The sequence below is a fragment of the Lontra canadensis genome, unplaced genomic scaffold, assembly GCF_010015895.1.
Source record: "Lontra canadensis isolate GAN:19392208 unplaced genomic scaffold, GSC_riverotter_1.0 scaffold106, whole genome shotgun sequence".
Lineage (NCBI taxonomy): Eukaryota > Metazoa > Chordata > Mammalia > Carnivora > Mustelidae > Lontra > Lontra canadensis.
The window spans coordinates 5,534,990-5,549,287 of NW_022631100.1; the positions used below are offsets into that span (position 1 = coordinate 5,534,990).

At 43.2% G+C, this 14,298-nt stretch overlaps 1 protein-coding gene across 1 annotated transcript in view; it reads left to right on the top strand.

Annotated features, from left to right (window-relative positions):
- The window catches only part of PAPPA2 (pappalysin 2), a 273,728-nt gene that overhangs the window by 117,120 nt on the left and 142,310 nt on the right, over positions 1–14,298 (top strand). Inside the window, exons 4-5 of the mRNA XM_032838777.1 lie at positions 10,152–10,445; positions 12,238–12,430. Coding sequence (XP_032694668.1) covers positions 10,152–10,445; positions 12,238–12,430 — 487 coding nt within the window. The remainder of the gene's footprint in view (positions 1–10,151; positions 10,446–12,237; positions 12,431–14,298) is intronic.

Here is a 14,298-nt window from a genome sequence, read left to right on the forward strand (position 1 = left end):
GGTATTGTATCAATTGTGACACATTCATGCACAAGTTGGGTAAGGCAGCAAGTGGTGAGTAATAGCCACAGATTTGACACGTGGGAAGTCTTTGGTCATTGCAGCGAGATTTTTCTTGTGGCCTGCAGATTCAGACTCCAGACTGGGGTAGGTGGAAGGATCTGCTGGAGGTAACCAGGGGCACTCTGGCGCAAGCAGTCATTAGATGGCCGGACTAGAGTGACACAGATTTTGTCCCCAGTCCACCGTTCTTCTCTTTTCAATGCCAAAGCAGGATGATTCTCCCAGGAAATAAGGAGTGAACAAGATATATAAGCTGGAGAGCACATGTAAATATGAGGAATTAAAGAAGCATCCACAAGACAAGCTACATGATGAACAGCTAGTGGGTAGCTATTATAGATTCAGCAAGTGGGGTTTTTCTGGTTGTCCTGGGATTTTGAACACAGGGAACACTCCTGGATATTGAAAACTTTAGACAAAATTGCTCCATGATATGAATTTCATACCCTGAAATTGGGATGCTCCAAAGGTAAGTTCATGCATTTGTAAATAGGGGGAGTGAATAATCACCTTTTATATGACAACTTGAAAGATCTCCTTATTATTTATTGTTTGTTTGTAATTTTATTCTTTTAGAGACAGCATGTGAGCAGGAGGGTAGGGGGAGAAGGGGCACAGGGAGAGGGAGAGAGGGAGTCCCAAGGAGGCTCCACATTCAGCCCAGAGCCCAACACGTGGCTCAATCTCACGACCCTGAGATCATGACCTGAGCTAAAATAACGACTCGATGCTTAACCAATGAAGCCATCCAGTTGCTCCAAAGGTATCCTCTTTTAAAACATGTCCTGGTAGTCATTGAATCCTTGGAGTCCAGAACAGAGCCTGATATAGAATAGATGTTTAATAAATGATGAATTAATAAATAAATTTTAAAAATATCTTCCCTGTTCATATTCTGTGGTACCTAAAATTCTGGCGTGTGTGTGTGTGTGTGTGTGTGTGTGTGTGTGTAGCACTGCCCTCATCCACAAGAAAGAAAGGATTAACATACTGTCTCAGATGCCTCAGTGATAACATCTTCCAGTTTTAATTAATCAGATTACTTTTCTCCCATGGTATGGTGGTGGCTGAAGAGCCCTGAGTGCTTGGCAGTAGGAGTGGCCGAGAGAGTATAGAAGAAGACAGAAAATGACATCAGACTGTAAACTCTTCACCCTGTAGGCATTCTTGTCTTGGTTCAGTGTTGTCCAGAACAAGGACTTCCTCCTATGAGACCACAGGCTGTAAAACTAAGGAGCCAATACAAGATTTCGAGATGAATAGATTCTGGGCTGGTTTTATGAAAAGCTTGCTGCTCTTTCTAGCTCCTGTGATCTCTTCTTCTTCTTCTTTTTTAATCTTCTCCATTTCTTTCTCTCCCTTTGTCTTTTCAGTTTACCTCTGCACTTTCCTCCCTTGCCCTGCCCCAGAGTGCTTCTTCCTTGAACCCCTATGTGTACTTTGATGGCTTTGTCCCTTCATTGTGGAGGGTGTGTTTGGGGAAGTGTATTTTAGCCAGTAACTGGAAGTAATCATGTAGGCACCTGCAGACCTCAACCTCCTTGTTTTATGGCCAAATAACATTTGGCCCTAAAAATTTTACAGAACTGTTTCAAAGTCATTTCAACCCATGTCCTTTCCTCAAACTGCCTGTGGGTTTTTTTGTTTGTTTGTTTTGTTTTGTTTTGTTTTGAAAATAGAAGTAGCTTTGGGAATCATTCTCTTTACTATATGCCACTCTGGCGGTCTTATACTAAAGCTGGGAAAAGCCACTTGGAACTTGGGAAAGCAGCATCACCTTGGGACTTTGGCTCTCTCCTACTGAGATGTCATCTTTTAATCAGCAACTTCTCTTTTTTTCTTCCCCTACACCATCCCCTAGACCACACAACAACCCTGTCTAATTGTTTTAGCTTGTCCCTTATATTCAAGGCTGAAAGGTCTTCTAAGACCATATTTGTGCTCCCCCGTCACTCCATTAAGCAACAGCTAGCTGTGCCACATGTGGCCACCAGTTGCTACATCCAGGGAGTCCCATTCATATTATATTCTATGTACAAGTTAGTGGTAGTGGGATGAAGTAACTTCAAGTCTCAGTATATCCATTAAGGTGTGCAAGAAATGTAACTTTTATTTATTCTATAATTGAACGTAATCTCTATTTTGAGCCCCTGCTTAGCTGGGTGGTAGACACTTACGCTTAGTCAGTTAGCTTCCTTTTTGCCTGGGGCTGTAGCTGACTCTAGAGATGGCTTATGAAAGCCAAGGATATAGGGAAAGGATGCATTTTGTCAGGGATGCTGGTCCCATGAAATTGCCATTGTTTCCATCATAAGATTCCTTCAGGTGATCTCTGGGAGGTTGTCTGTCAGTCTTCGCTCCTAGCCATTTTTCTCTAGAACTAGGGCTCTTACTCAGGAATACATTCCTGGAATAAGGCAAGTCCCCTTGCTGTCAGATCACATGTACCTGTTTTGAGTCCTTTTACTGGGATATTGAAATACAGAATACAATGCATTTTATCTGGACCCATCACCATCTGTATATTCTCATTATCTCTCTTTTATCTCTTTTCTTTTCCTCCAGCTTAGAAGAATTTGTTCCAGGCTAAGATGTGATGGTGGCTTGGGTAATGTGAGGCAGAGATCACTCTCCTCCACTCACATACCTTGCTAGCTAAACCCTGCATCCCATCAGGGCCCAAATGGCATAGACTTTGGAAGTCTCACAGTCAGGAAAGGGCTTCTTTTTTTTTTTTTTTTTTTTTTTTACTTTTCACTGAATCTTATACCACCTAGTGAGGTAATGGATGAATACAGAAGAGTCTGGCTTCCTGAATTGGCAGCGGGGTAAAGGGCCAGGAGCCCCCAGGATAAAATGTGAGGATTTCCAAAATGTTGCCCTCCACTCACACTATTGCTTCAGAGTTTCCCCTGAGTAGGCACTCCTGGGTTTTGTCATCAGTTCCAAGGCAGCCTTGTAGGACTGGTGTTGGGGAGGTGACTGAAGATAGAGTCTGATAGTATCTTAGAGTGAAGACTGAGGAATGAAGACATTGTTGAAAACACACTGACATGTCTCTTCTAATTCCTGTTTCAGTGTCTTAAGTAAAAGCAGAGAGCACAAAGAAAGCAATTCAACTGAAGATAAGAGAATCCCATTCCTCCATTTAATACCATATTTTATCCCTTACTTGTGTCTTAGTTTTGTCCTCTAAGATGAGGAGAAACAAAAAGGGATAGTGGTTTTGAGTATAAGAAATGATCATTATATTCTCTATAACTAAGGAGGTAGGAAGGACAAGATTATTGGCATTACATCTGACCTACCTGCAAGGTGTATGAAGAATTACACTAACTGTCCAATCTTATAAGATTTCCTTTCCATACACAATCATCAATTTTAAGCTATCACAGATAATTTTTGAATATCAGTGTTTTTTCTGTGGATTGAATGGACACTTGTCTGTTTGTAACTTTGTCCAAGTCTTGTCTGTCTTCTGGGTGCCCGTGGGTCTCAGGAACAGAACAACATGGAAACAAAGTTCGAGCAACCTAGGGTCAAATCAGAGCTCCTTGTGTGGAATGTTTGTCTCCCTTGCCTGGAGATGCTTGGTTTTATTCTGGAAAGTCTGCCCTGTTTGTGGCCAGACCTTGCCTTCCCATTTTCTTGATGAATGAAGATGGTTAGGAGGAAGCCAACAAGAGGTGGGGGCAAACGAGCCTGTGTGGCCAGGCTACATTATCTAATTATAGTGATATTGAGAAATGGTGGAATATACATTTGGGATTACTTTGTTCCAGAAAATAAGCTAAATGCTTATTTGTCTATATCACTATTTCAATCTCCCTAACAACCCTTTGAGGTAAGAACTCTCATATTACCATGAAACAGATTGGGAAATAGCTTTGAGAGCTTTTAAGGAATATTCCCAAAGATAAGGATCCATACATTTCCAGTGAGTGTCCATAGCCAAAGGAGGAGCCAAGGTCAGTACAAAGGTCTTGTGTGTGAGGCTTCTGTGAAGTGCTCTACGGACCCACCTGGAACCACTCAAAGCCTGACTCACGCTAGTGATGGAGTTGGAGGAACGTATGCGCATAGGTATCAGTGTCAGAAGATGTTGCTGCTTTTTAAAAACTTTAACATAGAATAGGAACGGGAAAGTAGCATTTTGTACTATCTTCTTACTATTCCTGTTGAGTTGCTCCTGGAAAAGAATTGCACATTTCCCTCAGCAGGTGGGAATCCACAGCTCCTTGGACCTTCCTTGGTCAGACACATATAACAGAGATGGCAAAAGGGGGTTGCTAGTCTGGGGACTCCGTCTTTTACTTACTATCTCTCAGGTCTTGTTTCTTCTTAATGAAAAGAAGTTCTCACATTCTTCTTTTTAGATTTTTGGCTGCAAGACTTTACGCTTCACCCAGGCTTTGGTGTGAATGCCTCTGTGTGTGTGTGTGTTTGTGTGTGTTGAGAGGGATTTTTATCAAAACATGAAAGAACTTTGGTAAACTAAACCATGAAATAAATTAATGCTTCCCCTCTCCTACCCACATGAGTGTATGTGTGTGATTAAAACCCAATCCCTTAATAATTTCACAAGTTTATTTTAGTTGGAGTGAAGGGTGATTAGAAGAGCCGTGTGGGGCCCCATGCCCAAGGGAGATGAAGGGGAGGACATGAGGACCAGGAGGCAGTGAATCGGGATCACTTGAAAATCTAGCAGATCTGAGGGTAGAATGTCTGTGGCTGCTTATGGCAGGGTTTCCCTTCCCCTCAGGCTCCTGAGAGGTGGGAGTCTTGGAACACAAGCTACAAGGTGAAGATCCATGATAATACAAGTTTTTCTTCACCTGGTATTCTGATTATCTCACATGGTCCTGGATGTGAGCTCTTAGCACCACAGGGTGAGACTAGGAGGGACTCTTAGTGACAAGCCTGGCTAACGTCCTCATTTTGCAGGTAACCTAGGGAAAGAGCAGAGCCAAGGTCATACAGCTAGTTAGTATAAGGACCATGTTCCAGGTTCCTTAAGTTCCGGTCTAGTGCAATTTCGTAATCACTTGGGCTCTAGCGAGCAGAATTACTGTAAGAGGACCTTCGGCTTTTCCCTCAACATGTATTGATGTACAGAGCACTTAATTCTAAATTAGAATATACAATATTCTATCTAATACACACATAGCAACTAAGCTTAGTATTCTGTGTTCCATACAGTGATTGGGGGGCAAAAGTCCCATCTTTCTGGAATTAAAAAATGTAACAGCAAGTGGGTTAAAAGGTTTATGTTTTTAATTAAAATTTAAATGTTGTGTGGCTAAATTTATATTCTCCTGTTTGGAGAATGTACATTACAAGTGCTATGGAGGAAAACCCTGGCCACCTGTCATTGGTGTGGAGGAGATTTGCTGGGTGCGTTGAGGATTTGCATTTTATGTTTCTTCCTTTCCTTATAAATAAATTGGTTTATTGAAAGGAAAATATTCTAGATTTGTAAATATCTCTTTTGGGGTGGAGGCAAAAACTTCTGGAGGTCGATGAGACACCCACTATTATAATGGCCACCCACATATCCTCCTCCAGTGTCCCCAAGACCACACTCCCAGTCATCCCTCTTTCCTATTTTTGCCATGCCTTCTTCTCAGAGTCTTATTTCTGTTCAGGTATAACCACTTTCTTCTTATTAATATTTTAGTTAAAAAATTTTATTTATTTATTTGAGAGAGAGAGCAAGAGAGAGCATACAAGCAGGGGGAACAGTCGAAGGAAAGGGAGAAGCAGGCACCTCACTGAGCAGGGAGCCCAACTGACTCAGGCCTTGATCCTAGGACCCTGAGATCATGACCCAGAGCCAAATGCAGATGCTTAACCAACTCAGCTACCCAGGTGCCCCTATAACGTTACCCTTTCTCCTATCACTGGAGAAGATCCCAAGAGGACTTGGAGTGGACTGGCCATACATATGGGTAGAAAATAACTATTGATTGGGAGTTTTCTTTGTCTTTGGTAGTGTTCCATGAATTGTGCTCTATATGTCAAAAGGTATTCTACACCAAACAGATTCTATTCAAATTAGTTTGGGAAGTAAAGGGTTATACAGAATTGCTGCAGGGCTTCTCAGGGCCTTTAGCAGAACAATTCTTAGGCACCTGTAAATCTGCAGGAGGTGGGTGTGCCATGCTGCTTTTTTCTCAAGCCTGCTTAACCATGGGATACCGCATGATTTAGAAAGAACTATCTACTCCATGTGGATCATTTATAGGTGAATTGTAGCCTTTCAAAGTCCTATTTATGTCTGATTTTTTAAAAAAATCTAAACCTTGCTTAGATCTGGGGAAGGGAAAGGAAGAGGGAAAGAGGTTAAGTGCATGTAGGGGGAAGGGGTCTGGTGGAGGAAGCTGTAAGGGAGTGAAGGTGCTTAGACACAACACCGTGCACTTAGAGTACCTTTGCTGATGTGAGTGAAGGAGAGCAGAGAGCATAATGGCTTATGAACTTTGATGATGAATAGTACTGCAGATGATGTAAACATCAAGGGTTGGCATCTTGAAATGTGGAAATGCTGTATTTTGGTGGCTTTATTCAGATATGGGGCATTCTGGTTGTTACTGAAATAGATGTTTTCAAATTACTTTAACATTATGCTGACATAATGATTCATAAATGAGAGAAACATTCAGAAGACAATTTTATAAAAGGAAAAAGGGTTAATGTTGGAGAACAAGAACTTTTATTGGAAGTGATAGATACACAAGGGAGACAAGGTCTGGCTCTGTTTTACATGTGAGAGTAGACAGTATTATTTCAGGATGGGTCTTGGCATGGCTTGGTTAATGTCAACTTGTCTGAGTAGAAGGGAAGAAGCTCAAACTTGAATTTCGAAACTGCCATTTTGCAGTGAGGTAGTAACTACCTGGGCAGACTGAGTCACTTATTGCAAAAACCAGTGGGTGTGGCACCAGATACCCTGTGATTCTGCTCTACCCATAAAGCCATGTATGTAGTTGTCTGTAGGGCATCACATAGAATTCAGGAATGAGAAACAATCCCTGGAATATGATCCTGAGAAAGAGAGGCAGGGCTGTTCTTTTGGGGGGACTGCTGTACTCACTAGGATATTGAGAGAGAGAGGGCTCAGGTAGGATGAATGAAGCAAGTCTTGGGAATTGGGATCAGATCTGGGATAGAGGGGCAGGTGCAGCCTGGAAATACAACCGGAGAGGGTTGCTCTAGAGCTCTTGACATGACCTGTTTCAGGTCTTAGAGATGAGGATGAGGCCTGATCCTGCCAATTTTTGGAGACAAAGAAAGAAGGTCAATTGGTTTCAAACATGGGGAGAGGAAGGAAGTGGGGATTGGAAAGTGGGGATTGGGAAGCTAGACACATAGAAATTGGGGCACTTAGAAGTCTTTAGCCTTTCCTTTTGTAAAGTTACAATGATACTACTACTTTAATCCAAGCCCAGATTGATTCCAATGAACTTTTCTCTGAAACACCTCCCCTGGTGTTTGGAGAGATTTTGGGGAAGTGAGGATGGGTCATATTCCTGCAGTTCTGCAGTCCTGACATTCTGCAGTCCTGACATTCTGAATTGCATGATTGTTTGGTTGGACTTGTCTTTTGTCTCAATGGTTGTTGGCTCCTTGTGAGTAGGGATCATGAAATCACAAGCAGCACATGTAACTGTCATTACTAAACTCCTATGGTGTGGCAAATGCTTTAGAAAACCCAAACCTACAAAAACCAAGAAGTAGGTGTCATCATCTTCACTTTACAGACAATAAAACTGAGGTTCTAGAAGGTCAAATAGGTGTTCAAGAACTCAGAACTGATATGTGAAGAGTCAGGGTTCAGACCCAGACTTCCCTGGCTCTAAACCCCATATGCTTTCACCCAGACAGTGGAACTCAACTGGAGAAGTTTAAAAAAATACTGAGGCAGGATGCCTGTGTGGCTCAGTTGGTTAAGTGTCTGCCTTTGGCTCAGGTCATGATCCCAGGGTCCTGGGATATAGCCCCACATCAGGCTCTCTGCTCAGCGAGAAGTCTGCTTCTCACTCTGTCTGCCAATCCCCCTGCTTGTATCCCCTCTCTCTGTCAAATGAATGAATGAATGAATAAATAAATAAAATCTTTTAAAAAGATACTGAGGCACGTATCCTCATCTTTGAATATTTGGATTCATTTCATCTGGACTAGCGTTTGGACATCTGTGGGGTTTTGTTTGTTTTTGCTTCTACATATAAGTTTATTTTTTAAATGAATTAATTATAATTAAACATAGATTGGGGAATATCCATTCTCTTTTCCATAATTTTACTAATTTACATTTCTATCAGTGTAGTGGATTTTTAATTTTTTCTTTTACTTTAATCCCAGTATAGTTAACATATAGTGTTATATTAGTGTCAGGTATACAGTACAGTGGTTCAACAATTCCATACATCACCTAGTGTTCATCACAACAAGCATACTCTTTAATCGCCATCGCCTATTTTGGCCACTCTCCCACCCACCTCTCCTCTGGTAACCATCATTTTGTTTTCTGTAGTTAGGAGTCTGTTTCTTGGCTTATCTTTCTCTTTTTTGTCCTTTGCTCATTTGTTTTGTTTCTTAAGTTTCACATATGAGTGAAATCATATGGTATTTGCCTTTCTCTGACTGACATATTTCGCTTAGCATGATAGTCTCTAGCTCCATTCATGTTGTTGCAAATGGCAAGATTTCATTCTTTTTAATGGCTGAATAATGTTCCTGTGTGTGTGTATGTGTGTGTGTGTGCATGTGTATACACACACATACTCTTCCATTGTGTATATATATTCCATTGTGTATATGTGTGTGTATGAATGTGTGTGTATATGTCTGTATATATATATACACACACACATATTCTTCCATTGTGTATATATATATTCCATTGTGTATACATGTGTGTATGCATATGTGTGTGTGTATGTCTGTATATATATATACACACACACATATTCTTCCATTGTGTATATATATTCCATTCTTCTTTATCCATTCATCTATCAATGGACACTTGGACTGCTTCCATAATTTGGCTATGATAGATAATGCTGCTATAGACATAAGGGTGTATGTATCCCTTTGAATTAGTATTTTTGTAGGTTAGGGGTAAGTACCCAGTGGCGATTACTGGATAGTAGAATAGTTCTCTTTTTAAATTTTTGAGGAATCTCCGTAACTGTTCTCCAGAATGGCTGCACCAATTTACATTCCCACCAACAGTGCAAGAGGGTTCCCATTTCTCCACACCTTCCTCAATACTTGTTTCCTGTGTTTTAGATTGTAGCCATTCTGACAGGTATGAGATGAAATCCCCTCCTAGTGTTCCCCTGATGATGAGTGATGTTGAACATCTTTTCATGTGTCTGTTGGTCATCTGGATGTCTTCTTTGACAAATGTCTGTTCATTTATTCTGCCTATTTTTTAAATAGGATTATTTATTTTGGGGGGTGTTGAGTTGTATGAGTTCTTCATATATTTTGGATATATTAGCCCTTTATCAGATGTGTCATTTGTAAATATTTTCCTATTCAGTTGGTTGCCTTTTAGTTTTATTGATTGTTTCCTTCACTGCAAAAGCTTTTTATTTTGATACAGTCTCAATTGTTTATTTATGCTTTTCTTTCCCTCGCCACAGGAGACATATCTAGAAAAATGTTGCTACAGCCAATGTCAGAGATATTACTGTCTGTGCTCTCCTCTAGGATTTTTATAGTTTCAGGTCTTACGTTTAGGTCTTTAGGACATCTGTGTTTTTTAACTCCACTAGGTGATATTAATGTGTAGTCAGCCCTGAGAATCCTGGCCCTCTACCATGTCATGTCATCTTTAGTGCTAATCCTGCCTTCCAGTACAGCGCTCATCTATGCTAGGGGTTAAAGACATGTTTATTGATTAGCTTAGAGGGTGTTTGTGACCAAAGGGAAGAGCAGGGACTGAACACCACTAGAAGTTCTAAAGTGTTCCCTTAGAAGCTGAAATAGAACACGGTGTTTACCAGAAGCCATAATTAAGGATCGGGGGTTGCTATTCATTACATGCTTAGAGATGTTTTCCAAACCTTCCGTTGCAGGTGGCGTTGTCCTCAACCCAGCCTATTATGGCATGCCTGGCCATACCAACATTATGATCCATGAAGTGGGGCATGTCCTGGGACTCTACCATGTCTTCAAAGGGGTCAGTGAGAGGGAATCCTGTGATGACCCCTGTAGGGAGACAGTGCCGTCCATGGATACGGGAGACCTCTGTGCCGACACTGCCCCTACTCCCAAGAGTAAGCTGTGCCAGGACCCAGAGCCTGTCAATGACACCTGTGGCTTCACCCACTTCCCTGGGGCTCCATTCAGCAACTACATGAGCTATACAGGTACCACACCAGTCTTGATGGGAATATTTTCTATTACGATTACATGGGAGCCCTTTGTGGCTGGGGTGGGCTGTGGAGGTGTGGGAGGTGGGAAGGACTGTGAAGTGGTCGGTCATTTATGCCAGAGATACTTATCACAGCATATTCTTTTTTCTCATGACTTTGAAGAACTTAAAGAAATATAAAGATATTAAGAGGTCTTGTGGACTGGATTCTCCTCTGCGAAAGATGGAAAGAATGCACTTTTATCTTGGACAGTTTAAAAAGGGGACAAAACCAAAAGCTCTCTTGAAATTCCTTTGTTCCTTAGAACTTGGTTATTTTTGTTCTTAGCCATGTTCTTAGGCATTCATTCCAAAGTAGACTCAAATAGTGATGGGGAAAGAAGTTCCTGGGTCAAAGTGGCTCTGTGCTATTTGTTTTTGCAGTTGGTGGTCAAGAAGATGGACCTGGTTAATTTTAAGCTCAAGATCAGGATACCTCTTTATTTTGTTATTTTTATTTAAGGTATCAGACTTGCTTCCTTGAGCATTAGCCCCATGGGCTGATTCTCAGCTTGTCTACCAAAAAAAAAAAAAAATACTGTCTCATTTAAAAAATGGTTCTACTCTCCTGGTCCTGGAAACAACCCTATTATTTGGTCTTGTTATCCTGGATTATGTCTCTTCCTGTCCTCTTTCACCTTCCTCATTTCTGGCAAAAAGTAGTACTAATCATAGTCTCTTGATAATGGACTCAAATTTATCCCTACGAGTAAGGACTGATTTGATTTGATGATTTATTCTAAGGAGAAGGAAGGAAATGATTTTTTCAGTAAAGCCCAGGGGCTTGTTTGGTGATAAATTCTAGGACTATCCAAAAAAAGAAAAAAATAATAAGGATAAATTCCCAAGACCTTGGTCATGCCTTTGAAGGGAAGAAAAGAGTGGTGAGCTGGTCCTGCTCGTGACTTATCAATATATTTCCATCCATGTCTCATTTTGGTGTATAATTCAGGTGCATTGAATTCATGAGGACCAGCATCCCTGCCTCCCCCAACTAGCACACAGTGGCCCTTGCCAGGGAGACCAGACAATGGGATGCAGAAGCCAGAGCTGTGAAAACATCTGAGAATCGGGGGCAGTATCTGACTAGCGTGCTCTCATTTAAAAAGGCCCTAAAACTAAGATAAGTCCTTTCCCAGCCCTGTGACCCTAAAACTAAGATAACTCCTTTCCATCCCTATGAAAATTATGTCTAATAGGGAGATGTTGCCGGCTCCAGAAATAAGCTTGAGACCTCCACTCCCAGCCCTACTGTATCCTCGATGTTTTGGTTCCCTATTTCCTCGACCATCTCCACTGAATCCCCCTAACCTTGGTAGAGTCACCAGGCATAAAGCAGGTGTCTGCAACTCCAGAAACGGTCATGAATAAAAAGGCCATATGCTGAAACACTGCCATCTTGTGGTTTCCTGAATAAGTAACCTTCAGCTAGGAGCAATCTTCTGCCCCAGGGCATGAGTCTTTCCCTGACTCAGTCCAACAGCAGGGTAATGGTCCTGCTTTAGGGATAAGCAAGTGCTATTCTGTGCCTTCTCTTTCCCACTTGCAGCTTTGATACTCTCTGGAACAGAATACATTTAGTCATTTGGCAAGTCTTAACGGAACCCGCTGAATGTGAGGCATTGTATTGGGTGCTAGTGACTTAGGGCACAAGCCAGGCAGACCTCCCTCCTGTCTTGGTGCTCTTTCCAAGTTAAGACCTTTATCTCTCTTATTCCCTTTTTTTTTTTTTTTTTTTGTCTCCACAGATGACGACTGCACCGACAGCTTCACCCCGAACCAGGTGGCCCGGATGCACTGCTATTTGGATCTTGTGTATCAGCAGTGGAGTCAAAGTCGGAAGCCCACCCCCATTCCCATCCCACCCATGGTCATCGGGCAGACCCACACCTCCCTCACCATCCACTGGCTTCCTCCAATCAGTGGGGTTGTGTATGACAGGTGAGAGAGAGGCGCTTGCCCCAGGCCAGCCGCTCTGTGTTCTCTGTGGCATTTCCTGTGCACGAGGGGAAGAACGTGGAGTGGGGGGAGCCCCGGTGTGGAACGATTAATCAACACGTGCACAACTGCTCAGGGCTGCCCCTCCCGGCCCCATCCTGCCTCCGTCTCCTTAGTGGAGCTCACAGGGTGCTCAGGTAAGCCAGAGGCTCATCTTGTGTACTCACTCCTTGGCGAGGGGCCGGGCACGTGTTTCCTCTGGAATGTCACAGCTGGCAGGCTTCCAGGAGCCATGAAGAGGTTGACGAATGTGATAAAGACGACCTGACAAAGCAGAGGTGGCCTTTGCTATCTGCCCAGGTCAGCCATTGTGGACAAGCAGGGGCCTGCTCCCTGCACAGTGGTGTTGGTGGAAAGGAGGTGAGGAACCTTCCTTCAGGCTGTTCTGGGGGCCGGGGGTCTGCCACACGTGTGCATGGGGCCTTCACCAGCTTGCGTGGTGTTTCTGATGCCTTCTCCGCTTCCTGCCGTGCCCGGTGCCTGTCCCACTTGGGGCTGCTGCCTTGTGGAGTCATTATCCGGGTATTTCCCTGTTTGCCCCTCTCCACCACAACTCCTTAGGGAAGGACTGTCTTTTGCATCTCGGTCTCTGGGCCTGCCACCACGGACACCCGATACGTGTTTTTAAAAGAGAGTCATTATATCTAAAATTAGCTTTTATTTATCCTTTGCATATTGGTATGTGTGAATACCAGGGAAAGTTTTGTAAAAAGGGAAAGAGGAAGGAAAAGTGGCACATCGGACCGTTGGTGGGAGGTTGAGGAATGTGGTTTCCCCGAGCAGGGCCAGAACTCCATCTTGGCGGCCTGTGCAGGCTCTCTACTCTCAAGACCGGCCCCTGTGTTTGCAATAATGACAGGGGCTCTCATCTCTGGTCCATCTTTGTGTGAAGCGTTGTGCGGTGTGTTTTACCGGCAGGTGTCTGATCTGATCCTTGAGGTGAGCACAAGCCGTGTGAGTTAGGAAACCAAGGCACGGAGAAGCACTTGGGGGCTAGCCCAAGACCCCACAATTGAATAGAGGTGAATGTGGGGCATCCGCTGGGATTTCCGAAATAGGAAACCCATATAGATTGTTTCTCTGACCTTAAAGCTTCCCATGCAGCACGCAGATAGCCCCTCTTCTAGGTGTCACCCTTCCCCACTGGGTATCAGGCCCCGGCCACGGAGCCGGATGTCCCTGGAGCACATTTCCATGTTCTCCATCTTTCCTAGAAGCCTGGCAGAGAAGACAGGAAGAGACAGGGATGGGAGGAAGACAGCAAATCCTTTTTCAAAGTGGTGTTCCCAGCCTTCTGGATCTTGGTACCTGTCCTAGATACCTCAATGTATGCTTAGTGCATGACATCACTTAGAACTTAAGGACCCTACAAAGCAGTTCTGATTGTCATCAGCACCCAAGCTCTCATGGGCTCCATCTGTGAGTCAACAAATGGGATGTGTTTAAGAATCCTCTTCCTGCAAGGGTGACCCCGTGAGGCTTTGGTCGGACTGGCTGAACAGTAATAAGTCCTCTGGGGGCATGCGCAGACTGGAGTTTTGTATCAGTTTATATAACACATGTAAACAATTTAATCTCTCAATTCTCCCTCTGGTACAAACGTTACGATAAAGCAGACATCAGTACTGGCATGCTGCGAGTCTGTTGGCAGAAAAGGCTGTAATTTGCTTCCTTCTCTCAGCGAGGTGGGCCACTGCGCAGAGGCCTCCCAACACGTGTGTCGGGGAGACTCACGTCACATACCCAGCGATTTGTGTCACACTTGGAGTTATGTTTACTCCTCCCCAGTAGGTATTTGGAATTCTTATGTC